This window comes from Vombatus ursinus, unplaced genomic scaffold (genome assembly GCF_900497805.2).
Source record: "Vombatus ursinus unplaced genomic scaffold, bare-nosed wombat genome assembly UNPS02014863.1, whole genome shotgun sequence".
Classification (NCBI taxonomy): domain Eukaryota; kingdom Metazoa; phylum Chordata; class Mammalia; order Diprotodontia; family Vombatidae; genus Vombatus; species Vombatus ursinus.
Genome location: NW_020954641.1, coordinates 8,034,813 through 8,050,906, shown reverse-complemented (window position 1 = coordinate 8,050,906; position 16,094 = coordinate 8,034,813). Strand labels below are relative to the sequence as shown.

At 41.2% G+C, this 16,094-nt stretch overlaps 1 protein-coding gene and 1 pseudogene across 3 annotated transcripts in view; one reads left to right on the top strand and one right to left on the bottom strand.

The window, feature by feature from the left end:
• Positions 1–10,558, bottom strand: part of FBXW11 (F-box and WD repeat domain containing 11) — an 89,104-nt gene extending 78,546 nt beyond the window's left edge. For 2 of the 3 annotated variants that reach the window (XM_027841832.1, XM_027841834.1), the window contains exon 1: positions 10,470–10,558. In XM_027841832.1, coding sequence (XP_027697633.1) covers positions 10,470–10,514 — 45 coding nt within the window. In that variant the 5' untranslated portion in view covers positions 10,515–10,558. The remainder of the gene's footprint in view (positions 1–10,469) is intronic. The other variant, XM_027841833.1, reaches the window with a different exon arrangement.
• Positions 10,559–13,094: 2,536 nt separating this feature from the next.
• LOC114027639 lies at positions 13,095–15,013 on the top strand (annotated as a pseudogene).
• Positions 15,014–16,094: the final 1,081 nt, after the last annotated feature.

Genomic DNA, 16,094 nt, shown 5'->3' with positions numbered 1-16,094 from the left:
AAAGTTTTGGCCCTCCCTTCATACCAGAGAAGAAGTCTTAATTTTTTTTTCTTTTATGGAGTGTTTACAGTACCTTATTGTAAAATCTGGGTTAAGTTTTTGTAATAGGCTATATGTAGGTCAATGTTAAGTAAAAACAGTGTATGAAAAGGAACTAAAAAGAAATACTACAGTAATTTCTTATGCTGACCTGCAACATACTGAAACTGTGATGGGGAAAGTCCAAGATGAGGAAGGGAAAACAGTACACGTCTTCTCATTTGATTCTCATAACAATGCTGTGAGGTAGATACTGCTGTTATCTCCATTTTACAGATGAGGAAAATGAGGCCAAGTGAAGTTAAGTGACTTATTCAGAGTCACACAAGTAGTTGATAAGTGCCTTGGAAACTTCAAATTCCAGTCTTACCAAGTTCTACTCACTATAACACACTTACTTGCATTACTATAGAATGTAATTTGCTTGAGGGCAAAACTTTATTTGTGGGATTTTTCTTTTTCTTTTTCTTTTTTTTTTTGTCCTTGGAGCCTCAGTGCCCTTTCTAACTACTAGATACTTATTTGGAAATTATTTGATTCTCTGGATCATTTGAATTGCTCTTTTTAAAGCCTTTCCCCCCTTAGCTGATAGAGATATTTAAAATATCTTGATAGGACCAGAAGTTGCCCCAGGTTTATCCTCCCAGAGTTTAGGAACCTCGTCCAAGGCCACATAGGGAAGAAGCAGAGCTAATGTCCAAATTCAGGTCCTGACTCCCAGGTCAATGGTTCTTTTTTCCATTCCTCCCCTTTCAGTTTCCCAACTTTCCCATTACAGTCATAGATATCATGTTCTCAGTACCTCAAAGCGGGGAATATACACCATTCAGATCATTGTAAACGAGATCTAACTTCTGATCAGGGTGATTTAAAGCTGGAACTCTTGGGGGCCTACTTAGGCATCCATCTTTCCCATTTCCACACTGTCTTTATAGACTTCTCAGAAGTAAAAAGACAAAGTGATACACACTCAGCACTTTCCTGACCTCTAGTTCCAAACACCCTCTCTAAAGCTTTCCACCAACTATTCCTCAGAACCTTCGTACAACATCTGTGTAAGTCACATCAAGAAAATCTCTTTCCAAGATCATTTTATGAACCATCATTTTCCTCTTCTTTCCTTTCCCAGATCACCCAAAAATTAAGGGAGATGAATGGGCTTTTTTGTCACTAATTTTTATTGTAATGCTAGCCCTCAAGAAGCTTATATTCTAGTGGAAGATACATGATGTTCAGAAGAAAGAAAGTAAAAATTTATATAAAATTATTTTGAAAAAAAAAAAAAACTTTAATTACCTGGTCTCACTTAGGAGGCAGCACCTGGACCTGTGCTTAGAAGGAAGTTAGGGATTCTAAGAGGCCAATATGAAATAAAAAGTTTGGCCTTTAAAGCTCTTCACACAATCTTTCAATTAATCAATTGAAATTTATTAAGTATCTACAATACTCAGCCTTAAAACTTCACCTCCAAGCACAATGCAATTCAGCCAATGATGTTAGGGACATTCTGTACAATGCCCTCCCACTCTCATCTTTTTGCTTTATACTGACAAGCTGAAGGCATGGAATGGAATGTACAGCGTTCCCTTCTCACCTCTATCCATCCATCCCATTAATCAAAGCATTTATTATGTGCTGGGCACTGTGCTATATGCTGCAGATACACAGGGAGGTAAAAACATTACCTGTCTTCAATTAACCTACACGTTAATGGGGGAGACAAAATTTATAAAAATACTAGATATACAAGAGAGAGTCTTGAGTACCACCTTCCATATTAGGTCTTTTCCTGCCATCTACCTTAGTTGTTAATTATCACCCCCTCCAATTATTTTGTATTGTGTGTGTGTGTGTGTGTGTGTGTGTTTAGATAGATAGATGGATAGAGAGATAGAAAGATCTACAGTATATATGTAGATATAGATTAAAAATATCTACATACACTCACACACATTATTTCCCCTAGCTAGACTGTAAGGTCCTTTAAGGTAGAGACTATTTTCACTTTGCCTTGGCATCCTGAGCACTTAGCACTGGCAGACAGGTGCTTTTATTAATAAATGCTTTTTAATTGAGAAAATGCATTTTAGACAGGGAGGATGACTTGTACAAAGCCTCAGAAGTGAGAGATGGAGCAGTGGATAGTTATGGAAAATAGCTAGAAAGCCAGCCACACTGGATTGGAGAGTAAGGTAAGGGAACCTGTAGGTGGGGGTCTGATTTTGGAAGGCTAGTACCAACCTGAACAGTTGATATATCCATCAAAGAGGTTTTTTGGTGTTTGGGCATTCATTTGTTTTTTGTTTGTTTGTTTGCTTCTGAGTGTGTGTGTGTGTGTGTGTTTCATACATGGAAGACAGTCAGATTTGTGATTTAAAAATATCTGGCCCTGGAGTCAGGAGAACCTGAGTTCAAATCTGGCCTCAGACACTTAAGCTGTGTGACCCTGGGAAAGTCACTTAACCTCAACTGTCCTCCTCCCCCACCCAAAAAAAAAAGAGAAAGGAAAAAAATATCAATTTGGCAGCTCTATGAAGGCTAGTTTGTAAAGGAGAGACTGAGGCCAGGAAGACCAAACAAGAGGCTCCTGCAAAGGTTCAGGTGAAAGATGCTGAAGGATTTTATAGAGTTTTTTGCCAAGAATGGAGAGAAAGGAATGTTTGTAAGAGATGTTGTGGAGATAGGATTGACAGGCATTGGCAACTGATGAGTAGTGAGGGAAAGGGAAGGCTCCAAGATGACACCAATGTTGTAAATGTGGGTGACTGGAAAATTGATGGTTTCCTCTGTGGAAATAGGAAAGTTTGGAGAAGAGATGAGTTTAGAGAAAAACATAATGAGTTCTATTTTTGACATGTTGAGTTCAAGATGCCTCTGGGACAGCCAGTTGGAAATAGGCAGCAGGCAGCTGGCAATGCAGAAGCAGAGTTCAGGAGATGGCTGGATATAGAATAGAACTGAATAGAAAGTATAATTTAACCTATGGGATCATCACCAAAGGAGTGTATAGAGAGATGGACAACTAGGTGGTGAGGTGGATATAGTGCTGAGCCTGGAGCAGAGAGCCTCATCTTCCTTAGTTCAAATCAGGCCTCAGACACTCACTAGCTGTGTGACTCTGGGCAAGTCACTTAACCCTGTTTACCTCAGCTTCCTCATCCATAAAATGAGCTAAAGAAGGAAATGACAAACCATTCCAGTATCTTGGCCAAGAAAACCCCAAAATGGGATCACAAAAAGTCATACATGACTGAAAAGGACTGAACAATAACAGAGAGTGAACAGAAATAGACCCAGAACAGAACCTTTGGGTCTGCCTATGATAAGGAAGAGGGTGATGATCTAGCAAAAACAAAGTCAGAAAAAGAGAAAAAAGATCTTTTGTTTACATGACATACAACAGGCTGAGGAACTAGATAATGTACCCTTGGCTGAATTTTTGCCAAGTATCCTGAAAGAAAGATTGTTCTGGCCACAGAGAAGGGAACCTAAAGAACATTCTCCCCAGAAAGAGCTTGTAGTGGCATTACAATGTAATAGCATTCTCCTCGTTTCTGGGCTGTTGAAGAGCTAGAGATATTACTTAGTATCGTATGAACACATATTTAAAAATGGAAGGGACCCAAGAGGTCATATAGTTCAACCCCTTCATTTTACAGATGAGAAAACTGAGGCCCAGAGACACTAAGTGTCTTACCTAAGGTCACATAGGTAATGTGTCAGAGGTGGGATTTGAATCAATGTCCTGACACTAAATTCATTGCTTTCTGCTGCACCAAGCTAGATGCTAAAATACTGTTCAGTTTGTAAAAGACTAGTGAAAATTTAACTTACTTCAACTGACTTCAGCTGAAGCATAGAACATCAATGTGTAACAAATGCTGTTTAACTTTGACTAACACTCATCTTACAACCTCCTGAGGTTGTTACCCTTCCAAGCTCCATCTGACTAAGTTTCTTTATTTCTTTCTCGCTCCCCCATCTGTTTTTCTTTTAAATAATCATAAAAAGGAAAAATATTATGTTTATCAATTCAAATTCTATCCATTAGTCAAAATTTAAAAGCAAGTAAATTTTGTTTCTCCCTCAAAAATATTTCTTAAATTCCTCTGTGTGTGTATAGCCCCTGCTTGATATTTTTCCCCATGTATCAATGAACTTTGTTTAAAAAAAATTTTTTTTCTTACCCCTCATATACTATTATTTCTGTCATTTCCACTATAAGACGATCAACACAAAGGATAGGACCTTATTTTCTGTTTTTTCTTGTGCATTCCTCAATGTTCCTAGAATAGAATTTTAAATATAGTGGCCATTCAATCAATGTTGACTAAGTCTGAGAAGATGTTTCCTTTTATAAAGAACTTTAGCAATTCAGGAAACTGAAACCTTCAGGTTTCACTAAAACAATAATAAGGTTTAACTTAAGGACAACCAACTGGATTGTCAGGTCTTCCTGGTACATCTGTCATTTGCCTATATAGACAAACTTCCTGTTAAGCAATTACAGTGATCAGAAACTTAACATAAGGAAACATGATTTTCCCCCCTTGAGCAACAGGTTTCTTCCTTTTGGTGTTATCACTCACAAACTCGAAACAGTTTGCCAAAATTAAATCAGAGATTTTCAAAAATTAGAATTCATTGGTCTGAAACACACTAAGTAAACATAATAAAGTATATACTATGTGAAGACATTTACAAGGCTCCCAACTGCAAAAGAACTCATTGTTTGGTCACTTTCTCTTGGGGTATTTATTAATTCAAGCCTAGATCAATTAGGCCACATGGTTAGGACCCTAGGCCACGGTGAGTTCTACAAGACCTATGAATAGGTTGGTATAGTCATCCTAAGAGAAAAAGCAGGTTCTTCCCAGGGAAAGATTCACAATTGTTGGTCTGAAATTTTTGTTGTCACCTATACCAGCCATGTGTGAATCTAACTATGGATGTGCACACACATTGTATTGTACTTTTCCTCCCTCCATTCTAACCCTCAAGTTCCCTCCACCTCAGAGAGGTATCCCGGAGAAATATTAAAAGATTTCATTGAAAATTTTAACTAAGAGTCATTCATTCACCCAACAAATAGTTAATGAGTACATACTATGTGCAGGAAGGTACTGCAGGAGGTGCTATTGCAGGGAATACAAAATGATTAGACTACATATAGTTCCTGGCCTTAAAAACTTACAATCTAATAAGGTGACACAACTATAATACAAGGTGAATATGTACAAAGTAAACAATAAGTTCTAAAGAGAAAGAAATCATTTGCAGGAAGGGTAGCCAAGAAAACACAATGCTAGAAAGTTAGAGCCTTCTGCCTCCACCAACTGAAAAAAATAAAAATCAAGGAAATGATAACAGATAACTGTAGATAATGGAACCATGGGCTCACATGAGATATATATATTAGAAACTATAGGTCTGGGGCTCTCATAGAGGGCTTGGAGGTTTTGTGGAGTCCTTAAACCTAGGTCAAAGAGCTCTCTCTATTCACCAGTGGGCAGGGCAGATGCTCTATTGAATAGGAAGACTTTGCAGTTGGCTGGAATTTATCCTATGCTGTATCTCAGGAAGCAGGGTACAAACAATACAGGGCAAAGAGACCCAACACCACTATGTGCATTTGTAGATTCATCCTGGAGGGCCTCATTTTGACTCCATGTTTCTCTGTCAGATGAGTGTACCATGTCAAATGAGATGGTCTCTCAAAGTCCCCCCACAAAGTACAAGATGTACATGATAGAGATTCAGGGTTTCACATACAAGTGACTTTTTTCTGTTCTTTGTATATGTAAATGTTCATCCTTGTTAGGTTCAGAATAACTCCTTAAAAATTTAAAAGAGTAGCAAGATAGGAGCCAAAAGAAATATGCTTAGCTTCATTTTTATGTGAACTAGTCAAATGTTCACAGATTAGATTTAAAGCTAGAGGGGATTTTCAGAGTATCCACTGTATCCCATTATTTTACAGATAAGAAAGATTGTGACTGGTCCAAGCTCAAACAGCTATACTCAAACTTGGACTCCATATTCATACTCATGTTCTTGGGCTCCAAATCCAGGTCTCTTCACTGCTTAATATGGCTTCTGTGTTCAAATAGAGCCTCCATGTCAATTTAATTTGCTGTGTGGATTCACATCTGTTTAATTTGTGCTACCTGTTACTTGGCATTTATGACTAGGACAGTGTCTTGCTAAAATATAAGCCCCTCAAAGTAACTTATTTGGGGGGAAATATATATTATATATATATTCCTCCACTTAGAAAAGTTAATGAGAACAAAATGGAGAATAACTCACAGTAATAATGTACACATTTGTAAAGTGCTTCATATATATTGTCCCAAAAGAGACAGAAGTTAGCAAAAGGAAGAAAATGCCCATAAATTCACACAGGAAAGTTTCCTTCATCTTCTCAGCATATTCCACTTTGAAATGATTATCAAATACAATCTGGAATACAATGGCTCCAACCATGACCTTTTTAAAGAGACTTCAGGTATTTTGCATATATTACCCTAGGAATCCTTAAAAAAAAAAAACTCCAGGAAGTAGCAGGCTCAGTTAAAGATAAGAAAGGTGAGTCAGAGAGACAGGAGAAGACCTGCCCAGGGGTCACTTTGTCCAGAGTGCAATCAGTCAACAATAAATGATATATTATGCCCTGTATGGAGGAGAGCGTTCTTGATCCTTGTATTCTCCAGCCTCCTTTCACCAATCTCAGCTAGCCTCAATAGAAAGTCTGTCTTTCTCTTCAACCTGCATGGTACCCATTGTGGCTTATTAGTCATGCCTGGCTGAAATGTAAATCATAACTGGAAACCAAAAGAAAACAAACATTATGTGACAATATGTATGTTGCCTTTTCCCCCCTTTAAATCTGCCCCTGTGGTATCCAATGTGAGTATTTGAGTCAAAAAACTCTAAGCAGGTAACTTTTATAGACATTCCCATACTGACCAAATGATTCAGCAACTGGGCATAACTGCTTTTCTCCAAATCAATATGAGAATAAAGCTAGTGTTAATACAGATTTAAAAAATTTAACTCTAAAATACCAGACCAATTAATCACTATGCGGTATCTAGGGAATTAACCTGATTATCTCCAGACTGCCTCTACAGCCAAGAGAGTTAGTTACTCACCACTGGAATTTGCAAAACAAGCATCCGACACCTAGATAAAGAGTTTTAGTAAACTTGGGATTTTAGTCAGCTACTTAACAATAGCTATTGTCCCAAAGGTAAACATAAACTGAAAGTTAGGAAGAATAACAAAGGAAACCTTTAGCCCAAAGGGATGCTATAATCTACTGACTGGATTATTAATTCAATTGAATTTATTGAGTATTAATAAATACTTCCTATGTGTCAAATACAGTGCACTTATGGGGTGGTGAGAGAAGAACTTCCAGCAAGGTGCTTAATTTCTGGAATAAAGACTAACTTTGTTTTTGTAATAGTAGTACAACTTGCCAGAAGAGGTAAGGCAAAAAGAGAAAAAGCTAAGGAACAATATAAAGGAACATAGATTCCAGCAAATCAAATAAGTGGTCATGTTTCATTTGCAAAGAGCATACACTTTAGTTATCTCCTTAACTAAGTAATGGAACAAACCTTACCAACACAAAAGCATTTAACTACTTAAGTGATCTAATAAATCACAGATCACAGTAGTTCATCTGGTTCTCTAGGGTTCCTTATCAATTAAAGAATTAAAAAAACTGGTGTAAGAGATCTGTTTATCTACAGAATGAGGATGCTGCCCCAATATAAACCAAAGAAAAGTCTCAAGCATGATCCACTGGGATACTATTTCTAACCTACTTATCAGTAGATAGTCACTCAGCTTTAAATATATTTTATTTATCTGCCCAGTCTACTATACCAATATAAGTATAAAAAGGCTTTGAGGAAAAGGTTTTAATAGTCTTAACTGGTTTATCCCACAAAGAACAGCAAAATCCTTAAAAGAAGCTTCTAAACCTCCCCCCCCCCTTAAAGTTCTTGGGTCATTAAACATGTTCTATGAATATCCAGATGTGTTGCACATCTGGTAAAGAGTTTGCTTTTTTTTTTCATTAGCTTTAGAAGGCTGAGTGCCTTGTTAGACCAGAGACAAGTACTGTCACATTAGTCAAAAACTTTGTGGTTTGAAGTTTGAACCTTGGAAGATTAAGATTGAGACTTCAAAGTTCATTTGACCATAAAGATGTTGGTCTTCCTTTATACTTGGCCAAGTATTTGGGAAACAGATGATTTTCAGTTTTTGAAAAAATATTCAGCTACCAAGAGATGAAACTCACCATCAACCCAATCAAACAACATTTTTGTTTCACAATGTTTCAGTAAGAAGAATTCTGCTTAAAAGTTTAGACTTAAATCTCAATATTAAATGTGTTTATACTGTTTTAAGTATATCCGAGTGGTAGTCCTTGTTACAGTATCTTTTGCTGGAATAACATTGTAAGTGTGTATCAAATGCCTAAATAGACCACTGCAGGCTGTAAAATACTGCTAAAAAGGAAGAAAAATTACTCATTAAATGATCGATATTATGGTTGGTTTTTTTTTAATCCACAAATAAATTAAAGGATCTCTTTGAAAACTTTTTGGAAAAAATGCTCTGGTTCTAGTGTTCAAAGCACTGAGGAAGTTTAGTTATCTAAATAAGGCAAAAAGCCAGTAGAAATTAAGCTACCTCCATATTTAAGCTACTGTACTTCCATTTTTTAAAACATGTGGCTCTGCCCTTAAGATATCATCATCTAGAGAAACTGGGTAGCTATCCAAAGGGCATTCAGAGTAGTCACCATTTATTATTTATAGCTTTAAATGTGGAAGTGGCTCTGATGTCACTGACCCTACCTAGTGGAATCTTTGACTCAGTAGGCATTCATGAGTTAGAGAAAAATCAGACTATGAAAGCCTTCTGATAAAAACTGACAAGTGGTCTTTTTCCTCCCTTCCTCCAACTCAGGGAAAAACTTGTTACCGTTAGGCTACATACAAAGAAACCATCAAGGTTTCTGTAGCAAAGTGCCTGGTAGAGAAGCTAATATAGACTAGATTAAGAGCCTAGCCTTAAAATACTCCTGAATACTCCCGATAGCTATTCACCCAGCATACTCCCTATGATTGATTTCCTCAGCTACTGAAATTGGCGGGTACCACCTGCCATATTTACTTCTTTCAGTCAGTCATCTTGAGAGAAATCAGATATTTTAAAATGCCTCACTTCTACTAGTGTTACTTTTCCTTATACCATCCTGTCACCCATTTCTACAAAGACTTGTTTTGGTTCCAAATCCACCTTCCCCAGGCCTGGAGCTCTGCTCCTTAACCCCGCACTGGTTTCTAATACAAGGCTGATTTACCTTATCAATTAGTCATAGCCTCTTGCTTTTGCAGAATAGTTGGAAGGTACTAAAGGCCTACCAGGGGCTTCACTGTCCTTGCAAACACAGAAAAAAATGAGTGAACAGCTACTCTTTCCTTTCGACTAAAATACTGTATACTCAGAGAATCCTCTGAGCCCTCCAGCGTGAAGCAGCTGCCGGGATTTCCGCAGAATGTCAGAAGCCCTTTGTCCAGATCAACCCCAATAATCCAGTCACCAGAGAAGCCCGGGAGATCCGGGGCTATAAATCAGTCACTCTCTGAAAACCGAGCTCCCGGAATACACCCATCCGATTATCCGGAGCATTCACAGACTCTGCCCTTACTTGGGTCGGAGGGACGAGGGTTAGTTACTTAAAGATTGAGGGGGAAGGAGGAGAAAGGGGTGCACTGAGGCCTCGGAGGTTTGAGGAAGAGGAGGATGAGAAGCAATGGCGACTGGGACTTCCCTGACCCTCTTTTTCCATTCTCTTCTACCTCTCTTAGTCTAGAGGGAAAGGGAAGCAGGAGAAATGCAGCGGGGGCAAGGATGGGGGGCGAGGGGAAGAGTGGAGGCTCGGACCGGGCGGGGCGGCCCAAGGCTCCAGACGAGGTGGATCAGGGAGGATGGATTTGGGGGGAAAGGGTCGGGAAGGAGACTCTTTGGGGGTGCTGGGGACGTGTTTGCCTGAAGGGGGTAGGCGGGGGGGGAATGGGGACAGGATGGGGGAGGGGAGGGGAGATCACCGGGACGGAGGATCGTGGTCACGGGCCAAGGAGCAGGTATCGGGTCCTCGGGAGCAGCAGTGGGGACTGAGGGGGAGGGGGTCCCCTGGATCGGGTCGGCGAGGTAGGAGTAGGGAGGGGAAATAGTGGAAAAGACCAGACCTGGGAGGAATCGAGTGGGAAATGAGGGGGCCAGGACAGGCCTTCGTTGGGGGATGCTGGGGGGAGGGGAGGCGGAATCGGGGATGTGGGAGGGTTCGGGCCCTCCGATCGCGCTGGGCAGGCCCGGGGCCGAGGGTCCGGCGGGGCCGCACTCACCATGAGCTCGATGGTCTTGTCCTCGATCACCGAGTCGGGCTCCATCGCGGCACCGGCCCCGCCTCCGCCTCTTGCTCCCCGCAGCGGCGAATCGCCCCGGAGCGTGCGACGGCGGCGGCGGTGGCGGAGGCTGCGGTGGTGGTGGTGGTGGTGGTGGCGGCGGCAGCGGCAGCGGCGATCGCACCCTCTCTAGCTGCCCGCCCGCCCGGGCCGCCGGCAGCTCCGCCCTCCCCTCCGCCAACGCCGTAACGCAACTCAGGGACTACAGCTCCCAGAAAGCCCCGCGCCCAACTGCAGGGAATGCCGATCTGGGCGGGTGGTCCGCCGCGGAGCTTCCTGGGACTGAAACCCTGGCTCTAGATTTATTCCTTTGTCTGTGAATGCAGCCTAAGCCTGAGCTTCCAGATAAAGCCCCCAACTAGGTTCTGTTCGCCGGGAGTTAAGACCGATACATTTTGGGGAAAATAAACTTCCTGAGCAAAGAGAGTTTCTGAGGCGTTCATGAACTACATATCCCATCGGCCTCAGCGGTCGGGCCTTATAGGTTTCAGTGCTTCCGGCGCGCTTCCCTGCAACTGCTTGGGTGCCTTGATGACTGTCGGAAACCGTAGTCCTAAAACAGGAGCGGAAACTCAAAGGCGACTTAACAGTCACTGAGGCCCTGCGCGTGCTGCTAGTTTCCGCACATGCGCGATTTGTCTTCGCTCTCCACGGCACCCCGAGGAAGGGCTACTGAGCTTAAGGGGTGACCTAGAATGGTGTCGGGGGAACCCCAGGGGCGAGTCAGGCCACGGAGGAGGAAGGGTTGGGTTGTAGGGTTTGTTAATTTGGAGGGGTCTGGGGTCCCATGGGCCTGATGAGGGAGGGTAAGGGGGAGAAGGGAGAAGTTCGTTTCTGGAGGCGTTGGGCCGACCCTTGGCGCTGGGGAAGGTACTGGGTGTTTGGTAGGAGGAAGGAAGGAGAGAACTCGGAGGTATTGGGCTCTGCGTCATGTGAGATGCAAGGTCCCTGAATGCTCAAGTGTGAATAAATAGATGGAAGGGGCCGAGTGCATGCAATTCTCTAGCCCAAGTGGTGCCAGGATGTGAACACAAGTTTTTTTGGCATAAATATGAAAGGTGACTTAGGCGTTCTTTCCTACCTCTCAGCTTTAGAGCTAGAAGGGACCTTAGACATCAGCTAGTCCAGGAATTCTTAACCTTTTTTGTGTCGTGGTCCCCTTGACACAAAAATGGAGCCTACTGACTCAGTCTCATAATAATATTTTTAAATGCATAAAATGGAATACATGGCTATAAATATAATAGCCTGTTATCATAAGCTCTTTTTTAAACTTATCAGGCAATATTATGGCTCCTGCAGTAGACTACAGTACATTGGTCTTCCTTTCACCTTTAGAAAGTTTATTTTAGATTAAAAGTTCAGAGTTCAGTAACAACTGCTCAGTTCTAGTTAAGAAAATTTCTAACATATAAGCTGAGATTGGGCTTTTTGCCTAACCTTACATTTATATCTATTTCTAACTCATGGCCTCTAGTGGTTGAGGCAAAGTTCATTTTACTGGAGACATTTGGGTAAGGAAACAGTAAATTACGCTATAGTGTCTACAGACCAGACCTTTTATAGGGACTTGACTCATCCTAGGTCCTCTTCTCCAAGATGCACCTCTCCTGGATACTTCCTTCTTTTCTGCTCAGTCTTCCCTTTGTTCCTCCAACTTCTTGAATCCAGTAGCTCAGAAACTCTTTCCCCTCAGAAACTCACTCACCGCCAGTTCTGAAACTACTTCTACCTTTTATACAAAGTGCTTAGAGTGGGATACAATCTCTCATCTAACATCTTTGATTCAAGGAGTCAGTTCAAACTCAGTTCTGATTGTTTGATTCAATCAAAACATGTTCTCATCTAGTATAGGGACTAGAGCCAAATGGGATAGTTTCACTATCACCTTTATGCAAAGTAAACCAATTATAACTAACTAGGTGTGGTCATGAGCCCTTTTTTCTTCTTTCCTCAGTACTGTTTCACTTCGTGATCTCATCAGCTCCAGTAGTTTCGGTAATCATTTCTTCTGATGATTTTCAGATCCAGTCTTTCTCCTGACCTCCAATCTCATTTCTCCAAGTGCCTGTTGGACGTCTTGAATTGGAGATCCTGTAGACATATTAATCTCACGATGATGAGGATGGGAGCTAGACCCCAAAAAGGAAAAACCCTGGACTTTCCCACATGGCCAAATCTTTGGTGTTTGCCTGAGGCTATAATCCCATCAACTGGCCTTTCATCGTGACTACACCCAGTCTCCCAATTCTGCTACCCTTAAGCTAGCCTAGCCCTCCATTGTTTTACCTCCCTTTGCCCCAGCCATTTCCCACCCTTAATCCTAGTTAGGCTCCATACTCCCTTGGCCACAAAGTCCAGGTTCCGAGTGTTATGTTCACCCCAGTTTATAGGCCATTCCCATTCACATCTTCCTTAGACCCCTCCTCCAGTCACTCCAAACTACTTGATCACTCCTAGGTCCCTCCCACAGTCTTTCTGTATATAAAGTCCATCTTGTCTCCATTAAGGGGCTCAGATTCTTAGAATCTAGCCATCACTAACATTCAGACTCCTTAAGAGTCTGGCCAATATGAAGGATGTTCTAATAAACCTTGTCTTTGACTGAAAGAAGGCTTGGGTCAAATTCTTTCAGGCAGGACTGCATGTTGTGATTTTGGGGTCCCAGCACCCCAAACCCCCTAAACCTCAACAACATATCTAAAACTGAAATCATTATCTTCTGCCGCCTCACAATCCCCTCCTCTCTTCCTAACTTTACTATCACCATCATCTTCCCAGCCCCCAAAGCATCAGCTTAGGTGTTATCCTTGACTTCTCACTCTCACTTCCATACTCAATCTATTGCCAAGGCTTATCAATTCTGTCTTTGTAACATCTCTCCAATAAGCACCTTCTCTCTGACACTGCCACCGCCCTGGTGTAGGCCCTCATCATCTCACGCCTGGACTGTTGCAATAGGCTGCTGGTTGGTCTGCCTGCCCCAAGTCTCTCCCAATTCTAGTCCCTGCTCCACTCAGCTGTTAAAGTGATCTTTCTAGAATGCAGGTCTGACTACTTCACCCTGTCCTTCCCCCCTTAATAGTTCCCTATCACCTGCAGGATCAAGTTTTAAAATCCTCTGGCATTCAAAGTCCTTCATAATCTACCCCTATCCCACCTTCCTGATCTTAAGCCTTCTTCTCTCCCAACCCCCACGTATTTTCCAATCCAGTGACTGAGTCTTCCTTGCTGTTCTTTGCACAAGACACTCAGTTTCTGAGCTCCATGCATTTTCTGGCTAGCCTCCATACCTGGAATGCTCTCCCTCCTCTCTTCTACCTCCTGGTTTCCTAGGTTCCTTCAATCCCAACTAAAATTCTACCTTCTACAGAAACCTTTCCTAATCTTCCCTAATGCTAGGGCCTTCCTTCTGTTGATTATCTCCAATTTATCCGGTACATATCTTTTTTTTTTTTGCCTTTCTTTGCAACCCTAATACTTAGCACAATGCCTGCCCCATGGTGATGGAGAGGGCGCCACTGAGAGCCACCCCATGTGACAAATCACCCAAGGAGAGCCTGCAGGACCTGGTGGGCATCCCCTGCACCCAGGGCAGAGACCAGAAGGGCTGCGCGCCCGACACCCACTACTAAGTGGGGGCATGGGCAGCCGGTAGGCAGGAACCCTGGATCACCCTGGTGGCCCAAGGGGACACCCACAGAAACGCCTCAGCCGTGGTCATCTACAGTAAGGACCACTACAGCAACTGCACCAACTCCATGTCCCACCTGGACACAGGAAATACAGTGGTAATTATGGTTAGCTATCTCAAAGGAATAGAAATTTTGGGACCAGTGCAAGGAGGAATTCCAGTTAAAATGACCATAGAAGTTGGTACACGTCGTGTGCAGGAGTTAATCAGTGGTCACTCTGTTGTGTTTGTAGCCATTGCTTTCATCACCATGATGTTTAAAGCCTGGCTAATATTTTACTATATACAGCGTTTCCTATATTCTGGTTCACAATTTGTAAATCAGAACCATAGAAAAGAAAGAAAGCTATTGAGCAACTTCAGCTTCATACTGTAAAGCATGGAGACAAGAGAATTGCTGTTGATGCTGAAAATTGTGCAGTGTGCATTGAAAATTATAAACCAAAGGATATTGTTAGAATTTTGCCACGCAAGCATATTTTTCATAGAACATGCATTGATCCTTGCCTTTTGGACCACCAAACTTGTCCAGTGTGTAAACTTGATATCATAGGATACTGGGGATATACAGGATATGACAGCTCCAGAATCCATACCTGGTAGTGTTTCGATTGTGAATTTGAGCATCACTTTACAAGATGAAGACAGAAGTGAAGTGAACAGTTTGCCATCATCTTCTATAGCTGGATCTGGGCTATAGTGTAACAACTTTAAAGATGATACAGGGGAAAATACGGCATTACTCAAGAGAGATGGCAGCGCCGCTCCACAGGAAGAGCCTGGCTGCTAATGGACGTTAACATTCAGTAGCTTCACAGCAGCTTTTTGGACTGCATTAGAGAACATTTTATTTTTTTATCTTATTAGCACACACTTTGTACATTGGAAAAATTATGTATGTTCTCTTATCTTTCAGACTTTTCTAGTTCTTATTGTAAAAGGGTGAAGATATTTTGTTCAAAAAGGAAAGGTTTTTAATTAGTCTTCATGTTGACCTGCTGAAAATGCATTTTCTATTTGGAAGAATTTTGTCATATCAGACTGTTATAGAAACTGTAACTTAAGAAATTTTAATGTAAAATATTGGTGTCATCATTTCTAAAAAATACCACAATATTTAAAAAATAAATACTATTTTTCTGAAAGTTGACTTAAGAATAAGCACAATTTATTTTGATAAATATCTTGATTGTGACATTGTGTAATTAAATGTTTTCCCTGGAGGAAACATTTTAGAAGTTTAGGGAAGCTTATTCAAGTTCATACCACTATTGTCTTTGTGTGTCTTGTATGTAAATAAGAACTTAGCTAGAAATAGGTTATTTTCTTTTACTAGTTGAGATTGTAAAAACCACTAACTATAATGTATATTTTTTCCTGTTCCTTGTGACATCTTGCAGTGGGAAAAAACCTCCTATCTCCCTTTTCCTTCTGTGCACCAGACCTCCCCATGTTCCCCCAGAAGTGTGGGAGAAAGTTGAGCTAATTGTTTGGCACCAGGGAATTATTTCAAGCAACTTTTCATAATTTTGTTAGTGCTAAAATAATTTGGCTATTGTTGGTTATTGTTTTAATGTGTAAACTTGCCAAAAAGCTTGTTTGGGTTTTGTCTTGCTGAGAATTTGCAAGTATATAGAAAAAATCTCTAATGATTGGCTTTTTACACCAGGACAAATTTAAATTTGAGATATAAATCCTGGAAAAGTTTTTCCTAAACTGTGATTAGTGAAACTTGCTGTTTGAGGTAAAAAAGCTCATGATTTTATTTTGAGTTGTCTAATGGGTCATAATAATCCATGGATAAATCAAGAATCCACCATCTGAGAGAAATGCCACAAGCTACTCAGAGAAGTTGATACTGGTGGGAAGTC